This window comes from Salminus brasiliensis, chromosome 8 (genome assembly GCF_030463535.1).
Source record: "Salminus brasiliensis chromosome 8, fSalBra1.hap2, whole genome shotgun sequence".
NCBI lineage: Eukaryota > Metazoa > Chordata > Actinopteri > Characiformes > Bryconidae > Salminus > Salminus brasiliensis.
The window spans coordinates 12,100,039-12,108,624 of record NC_132885.1 but is presented as its reverse complement, the minus strand read 5'-3'; the positions used below and the strand labels follow the sequence as shown (position 1 = coordinate 12,108,624).

The 8,586-nt window shown below is 36.5% G+C and overlaps 2 protein-coding genes across 2 annotated transcripts; one reads left to right on the top strand and one right to left on the bottom strand.

Annotated features, from left to right (window-relative positions):
• Window positions 1–1,469: 1,469 nt before the first annotated feature.
• On the bottom strand, window positions 1,470–2,489 carry LOC140561262 (uncharacterized). Its single transcript, XM_072686352.1, has one exon. It carries the CDS (start codon window positions 2,487–2,489, stop codon window positions 1,470–1,472), a length of 1,020 nt encoding a protein of 339 aa, XP_072542453.1.
• Window positions 2,490–5,278: 2,789 nt separating this feature from the next.
• LOC140561256 (uncharacterized) lies at window positions 5,279–6,292 on the top strand. The gene has a single exon (XM_072686344.1). The coding sequence runs from the start codon at window positions 5,279–5,281 to the stop codon at window positions 6,290–6,292; it is 1,014 nt and encodes a 337-aa protein (XP_072542445.1).
• Window positions 6,293–8,586: the final 2,294 nt, after the last annotated feature.

Sequence of the window (8,586 nt, the reverse complement as noted above, 5' to 3'; positions counted from 1 at the left end):
GTACAACAGACCAATACAATAATTCAGAAGAGATAAAGGCTAACCAGTAAAATTAAAAAAGTTTTAAAGCAGCAATGAAGGGTGTGGACCTAATGTCCAAGAGTAGGGTGTTCCACAGTCTCAGCACTGCAACTGCAAAGGCTTGATCACAGTTTCAGCAGAGACAGTGTTACAGCCAAAGACAACTGATCTGATTACCTCAGAGATATGGAGGAAGGATATAGAGTACATCATTAAAATTTACATAGGGAACACAAACAGAAGGTATGTACATAATGTCACAGGTGACAGGAATCACTGCGGTCACACCCATTAAGTGTCAAAAAGAGTACTCAATGTGAATGCTGCTAAAACACTGAAACATCAAAAATGAGAAAGCTGTTGTGCAGTTGACTTTACAGACAGATTGAGCAAGAATTCTTAGCTATTTTTTTTTACAGATTGTTGAAAGCTCAAGAAAGGAGGAACTCCTGAATTGCTGTGATTTGCAGAAACAACTGGAATCCAGGCACCAAAATATGACGTCACCTTTTGAAAACAAGTGGTTGAAAAACAAACCAACTTATGCAAGTTTAGCGATGTGCTTTGACCTGGATGATCAGTCTACTGAATGTGCCTGAAAACACTCCTAAGACTATTAGGACGTTCCTAAGTCAATGTTTTGCTTTCAGATATGAGGTTTTATCCTCTAAACGTGTGATTTGAGCCTTTAGTTGGACGCTCCTAGCTACACATCACCACTCATGGACCATTGGTTCTTTGGATGGATCGCTCTTGAGTCCAGTGCAGATAATTGCTTGTTTCATTCCCGGTTTGGCTGTTTTCCTTAATAAAGCTATGTTGTAGAACGTTTTGCCACTCAGTCTGACTAATGGGGGCATATTCTAGTGGGAATGTGACGTCAATGCATACCCTCTATAAAAAAAAAACAGCGATGGTGAAGGGGCTTTTTTTGTCTTCCTGCTTCTTTACTCTCCAGGAAGAGAGTATTCACAGTACATAGATTGAAAAGTGCTCCACCTATTGACAAAAAGGACTAAATGAGATACATAACATTAACTGATAATTGTAAGGTGTGTTGCAAGAAAATGACTATTACCTTAATCTTCCATTAATTACTTTACAGTATTTGTATTAAAAATAGGAAAATCAACTAGTTAATTGCTGTGTGTCCAGCCTTGATGTTTAATGCTTGATAAGTATAAGCATAAATAATGTAAAAAGTAAAAAGTTGATCCATTACTTACTTAAAGATAAGATTTAAGATTTAAGCTGTTTGTTAATTTTCAAATGTACATTTTTAACAAACTGAAAAATTAGACAGAGGAAATGTATTTGATGAAATATTAATAATTATTATAATATATTATAATAATTCATGTTCATATCAAAACAATTGTAAATTACTCTATTCTATTGCACCATTAAATTGCATTCTGTACAGAATGAGTTTTACTTTCCTGAATTATTTATTGAATGCATTTATTAATGCAGTGAAATAAGTAACCAAGAGTCTTGCAAAGTTTTTGGCAAACATGAACGACTCCCTGCCGGAATAGTGACTGACTGACACCCATGTTAATGGTTGTCCCAAAAGAGTACAAAGAGATGAAGGTGTAGAGGATATATCCATTCCAGTCCAAATCCACCGAAGAGTATTTAACCATGATTTCATCTATTAAAATCCCATCTGAGCAGAGGAAGTGAAGCAGTGCCTGTACTGTGATGCCTGTGATTATCACCTTTATCTGTCTCTGGAGGCGAGGAGAGGAGACACCACTCTCCTCCACATTCTTCATATGTCTCCACAGGTAGAGAACAGTTGCAAAGCTTGATGTCAACATCACACAAAGACTGAGCAAGAAAAAGACTAACCTGGTCCAGAAGTTCGCTAATTTTATCCGACGGCTAATTTGCAAGGAATTCCACAGGGCATCCTCTAATTCACTTGATGAATTAGATGCTGTATAAAAATCTAATTTGACAATTTCATAAGCAATTTCTACAAGCATCCCAAACACATAGAAGATTGCATTTAAGATCAAAGCAGAGTAAATCACAGCTCTTATGTTCCTCTTAAACCAGATGAAGAATGAATGCTGAGGAGGAACAATCTGGCAGAAGTAAAACATATTCTTCCAATGGCAGGAGCAAACGCTGGTCATCATCGTATACATCATAACATTCAAAATCAGATCTGACATGACAAATAATATATCCCAATCCAGATCTATCTTCCATAAGATAAACTCATAGAAAACAATAAATAAGCAACAAAAATGAATAATCATGTTGCACCCAACAAGTGATCCCAGTAAAACCTTGAGGAGTTTTTTCAGTTGCTCTGCTCCTTGTGGTGGAAAGACCATGCAGAAGACAAAAAACATGTTTAAAAGAATGCCGACAGCAGAGAGTGGCACATTCACTGAAATAAAGGTTTCAGCTCTCATTACAATATAGAAATCATCCCAAGTGTTGTTCAGACTCATGTTGAAAATCCTAGCTTTCTAAATGGCAACTGATTGAGAGCATGTCATAAATCTTGAGTTAGAAGGTTCTCTTTTAATTTAATAGCCCTCTGGAGGTATAATAGGTGGTAATCTCTTACTACATATTCAAACTAATCAGATGTTTATGAAAACAACATGTACTGCGGTGTATGTACTTTTTTCTGTCTGGATTTACAATGCAAAATACTCAGACTGGTAAAACACACTACTGATTTTCAACGACTTTTTCTGGAACATGAAAGGGAAAATAAGCATAATACTTTTACATTTTCATTATGTTTTACCTTTTATATAGTTTGTATACAATACAAATAACCCTTTAACTACTACTTTTATTTATTTTTTTTTATGTTGAAATAATTCTGTAAGGCTCTCACCTACAAATCAGTAGCACCTAGAAAACCAGTCAGCAGCGATTGAGGACTATGTACATTCCAGTCAGTTGCTGGGAGACAGACATGATAATATGATAATGTATGATAATATATGAAAGGAATGATACATTGAAATCATAATGATGAGCTGAGACTACCTGTTCTAGCAGCCTGCTGAAAAATCTGAATGACACTTGGTTTATATGATAAAAGAAGTCTAGTCAGTGTAGAAATACACAAAGGCATTAAAACAGGACACAAAGTGAGGACCACTATCCAAAACTACTGTGTCTGTAACACTAGAAAGCACTTATTTCAGTGGCATAATAAAAACAAATTAGTTCCACCTTTTTGGTATTGGACATCTGGTACAGTCAGATTTGGTTTGACAGTTCACATTTTTGTTGGCTGGGTGTGTTGCCATGGTGCCTTAGTGTATCGGTTGTTGGACATCCTTTTTGTAAATCCAAGGTTATTACTTGTTGTTGACCTTTTAAGTGTAGGTCATCTAACCTAAAACATTAGAACATGTTCTAGCCAGAAAGCCTTCTGTTTGGTTAAGTTTTACTAGTGCTAGACCAGCCATGTAGGTAATAGTGGATATCTCATTGTTGTTTCTTTTTTAAATTTCTTTCAAAGAAATTTTCTTTTACTTTTGGAAAGTCTATAAGTCTATAAGTCTAGAGTATTAGAGCTCACACAAGTGTATCATTTGTAATGTGTGATCTTCTGGGAACATGCCCAATAGTGCCAGTGACTCTGAGCTGGCATAGACAGAACTGGACGGCTGGACTTACCCACATACCACCAAAGAGACAGAGGTTCTGTTCTAACAATCTGCTGAAAAGGCAGAACAAAACTTGTTTGTGATGAAAGAAGTCTAGTCACTGAAGAAGCACTCAAATGCACTGAAATGATGATTAAAGATCATATCTTTCAAGAATACTTACAGTACTAATCTTATACTTAGTCAATTTTTATAATTTAATAGTATTGTGTATACACAGTGATGTGCAGCCAGGCCCTTCTAACCCTTCAGAGAAGGGATAATAAAGGTGTATGTAAAAATTATATAAAGATATATTTCATTAATGAAGTAAAATGAAAACATCAACCAATTCAGGATACTACATTAACATGTTATAGCAATGTTTTGATAGCTGTTAATTAATTTAGGGATGTCCAATGATATTTTGAAGGGCCGGTATGTGAGTCTATCCCATACCGGACAAAATCACAGAAAACTCAGATTCATGATTTCCACTAAGCGTTCTCAGAGTGCTACACACCCACTCTTTGATACTAAGCAAGTAGCTTAGTAGCTTAACTTCAAATGGCGACTGCAAACGAGGCAGATATTGTGTCGTACCTAATTGAAAAGCCATCTGCTGTGCATTGTGAAGCTGAAATTGACAGTATGCATAAAAAATACATAATCTGTTTGTTGAATGAATGGATTTGTTGACCGTTTCGGAATGCTTTTCTCAGAAAATTCATCTATAATAAATGGGTTGTTCCCTTTCGTCTATGTCACTTTTGTTTTTTTAGCTGCATTTGTGGGTTATATGTATTTTGAAATCCATACTATGATTTGTAGTATGATTAACGTGGTTTATTGTGCATTAACAAAATGCATGTAGGGTTGGGGCGGAGGAGGTTGTGTAGCAGAAGGGGTAACCGGTGAATGCACTGCTCGAATTTTATTCTTTGGCATACCAGAACTTTTTCTTTCCTACCAAGACTTCTCAAAGGCAGCCAGTGCATAAAAATGCATGAAATGTCCAGGATTTGCAAGAATAAATGCAGTCCTGGCTTTAATTGAGTTTAGCCGCTTATTTAAAGAACTCAACTCTCAGCAGATTATTAGAACAGGTACTCTCAGAGCATCACTGTGATTTTCCCTCGTCATCCCTTTCACATTTCAGTCTGTCACCTCACTGATGTAGTCCTTACTCACTGATGACTTATTTTCTAGGTGCTTACACAATAGTCAGAATTTACTGGTGAGAGCCTTAAATAAATATTTTACTTAAATAAATACAATATCAAAAGTGTCTTTTTTAACACAAACTCACATCTACATAAATTTGCACAACAATAATTATAATGTTTGTGTCACATGTAAACAGGCAAAGCACAGGTGTGTTTTACCAGTGTGAGTAATTTGCATTGTAAATCCAGACAGAAAGAATTACATATACCACAGTTCATGTGGTTTTCATAAACTTCTCTGATTAGTTTGAATATGTAGTCAAAATGTAAGATATTACCACCCATTACACCTCTGGGGAGCTATTAAATTACAAGAGAACCTTCTATCTCAAGATTATTTAAAAGCACATGCATTTATGATCTGCTCTTAGTCATTTGTGATTCAAGAGTTAAGATACCAACATGGGTTATAACAGCTCTTCTTATAAGTATATTATTGTTTCAATGAAAGCTGAAACCTTTGTTTCAGTGAATGTGCCACTCTCTGCTGTCGGCATTTTTATAAACATGTTTTTTATCTTCTGCATGGTCTTTCCACCGCAAGGAGCAGAGAAAGTGAAAAAGCTCCCCCAGGTTTTACTGGCATTACTTGTTGGGTGCAACTCTGTAATTCATTGGTGTTGCTTATTTATTGTTTTCTATGAGTTTTTCTTATGTGAGGTGGTTTTGGACTGGTACACATTATTGGTCATGTCAGATCTGATTTTGAATGTTATGATGTATACCATGATGACCAGCGTTTGCTCCTGCCATTGGAAGAATATGTTTTACTTCTGCCAGATTGTTCCTCCTCAGCATTCATTCTTCATCTGGTTTAAGAGGAATATAGGAGCGGTAATTTATTCTGCTTTGATCTTAAATGCAGTCTTCTATGTGTTTGGGATGGCTGTAGATGTTGCTTATGCAGTTGCACGTCTGAAATATTACAATGCATATAATGTATCAAGTGAAACAGAGAATGTACTGTTGAATTCGGTGCTTGTAAACCGTAGGATAAGATTGGTGGACTACTGGACCAGATTAGTCTTTTTCTCGCTCAGCCTTTGTGTGATGTCGACATCAAGCTTTGCAACTGTTCTCTACCTGTGGAGACATATGAAGAATGTGGAGGAGAGTGGTGTCTCCTCTCCTCGTCTCCAGAGACAGATAAAGGTGATAATCACAAGCATCACAGTACAGGCACTGCTTCACTTCCTCTGCTCAGATGGAATTGTAATGGATGAAATCTTGGCAATTTATGCTAAAATGAGTTTTGACTCAAATGGATATATCCTCTACACCTTCATCTCTTTGTACTCTTTTGGGACAACCATTAACATGGGTGTCAGTCAGTCACTGTTTCGGCAGGGAGCCGTTCATATTTGGCAAAAGCTTTGCCAGACTCTCGGCTACTTATTTCACTGCATTGATAAATGACTGTAACTTCATCTGAAAATTTCCTCAGGTATGTAAACCTTTTGCTGTAAAGAATATGCTGTAAAGTAAACTTTAAAAACTGGACCTGTCTTTGCAAAGCTTGCAGATTGTAAACTCTATAATTGGCTTGATATTAATCACCATTAATCATTATGAAATATTACATGCCATTTCATGTTCAATATTTAAACACAGTAACACGTTTAAAGTTTCCTTGAAAACCTTTGTCATTTTGCTTCATCAGTTTTGTGAGTCTGTCTGTCCTGCAGAAGCCTCTTTCCCAGTGATATGAATCTTGATTGTTTATGCACTCTAGTATACTAAAAACCTTTTGATTGCATAGAATCTGAATGATCACAAAAGTAATCCACAACCATCGAAGCAACCAAGAAATCATGTCACATGATCCACATATCCCAAACTGACATAACACCCAAAAGAAATTGTCGCCAGCAATAAAAATGGTTGCAGTTTGCTGGAAACCCCAGAGCATGTTTATCCTCTATGGATATAATGTACATGGAACTTTCAACTGCTTAAATGTAATGGTGCTAATAAAGCAAATATCAATATTTGGTATAATGCAATTAATACTATGCATGTTATGACCCCTATTGTAACTGTGTTTACATTAATTTGGTGTGTGGGTAGTTATGTTAATGTGTGTAAAGATGTATGTTTGAAGTGTTTAATTTTGTAAAGATACATAAGAAATAAAAATATGATTACAACAAAATTGTAAATAGGCTTCCATGTGTGTGTGTGTGTGTGTGTGTGTGTGTGCGTGTGCGTGTGTTTGTGTGTGTGTGTGTGTGTGAAATTAGGCTTCTAAAGTGTATGAATTCTACAGGTTAAAATTAATATGGACAGTGTTAATGAACAGGTTCGTTAAGACATTTGCGACTTGAAATTTGCTAATGACATTAAATTCTTAATTAGTAACCTGAGAAATTCATGCTTCCTTTCTAAAGCAGTGCACACAGCAGACACACCAGACGGACTGAACAGTGTATATGTTAACACAAACTGAGTTTATTTTTTAATGTATTTTATGTATGTCTATATTGCCATACAAATGAAGTAGACATTCATGTGTCCCCAATATTATCTTTTTTAAAAACCAAAATATCACCCCTATTGTGTTGTTCACCTAGTTCACTACAAAACAAGTAATGTTATTTAGCCATAACTGTTTGCCAGGCTCCAAAAGCCTGGTTCAAATGGTGTGGCTTTGTCTTGTGAGGGAGGTGGTGTCACCTGGGTGGGTAACATGGCTGAACTCCCCATAACAGGCTAGAGTCTGATTCCCTGTTCAGGAAAGAACACCCAACTATACCAATAGGAGTCTTGGGATAAGCATCTAATGCTAGATTTATGTGTAAGAGGAGAAGAGAAGGATCAGGAGAGACGGAGAGAACGTGCAGTTAATGGGGAAATGGGACAACTGATCTCTTTTTTATTTAAAATATGATGTTGATTACAATGTTTGCTTTCACCATACTCCATATACGCCTGAGCCAATCATAGTTGCCAGTAGATATACAGCAATTCCATCTATTTAAATGTGTTACTTGTGAATGTTCAAACACCTGCTCACTGCGATGGTACAGTGAACAGTATAATCTGACTGTACTTCTTGTTTTAATAGGAAAAAATGCCATTGTATACTCTTTGGGCGTGCATGTGGTGATGTCACTCAAAATATTTAAAAGACTTCCTGGTACTCCCATGTGTCCTCCACTGGAAGCCGCTTCAGTGTATTTTCCGGCAGCTTCTTTTATCCCCTCTGGTATTTGGACAGGTGACAAGATTGCATCACACAATCAGTTTCCATGTCATGGAGAAGAGAAGGAGGATCGGTGGGAAAAGCAGTCATTTTTAGGATGATTTTTTTCTGGTCACTTTCCTGATTTTGCTTTCCCACATTAAAAGCACATAAACACATACGTTATTCCCATGTTACCTTCTGTAATCAATAGTTTCTTATTAAAATTGCTTTTTAATGTTGGAAAATAGATGGTTCTTACATTGTCGTAACGGATCAGAAAATGTGATGGACTATTTCTGTGAGGGAATAAACGCTGTAATACTGCTCTCATCTACTGGTAAGTGAGCACAAGGAACACACAAACACACAGAGCAAGAGGGAGAGAAAAGTCAAGATCCACAGTAATTGTCACTGATATCTTTCTTGACAGACATGTTCCCACTTGACTGACAGAATCCAGACACAGAAAACACACTCCGTTTACAGTTGTATTAAATGTGGATGAGACCCATCTCTAAATGTGGTT

Bases quoted from the DNA above. Each gene is read 5' to 3' on its own strand.
- LOC140561262 (XM_072686352.1), bottom strand. From the start codon at position 2,489: ATGAGTCTGAACAACACTTGGGATGATTTCTATATTGTAATGAGAGCT.
- LOC140561256 (XM_072686344.1), top strand. From the start codon at position 5,279: ATGGGTTATAACAGCTCTTCTTATAAGTATATTATTGTTTCAATGAAA.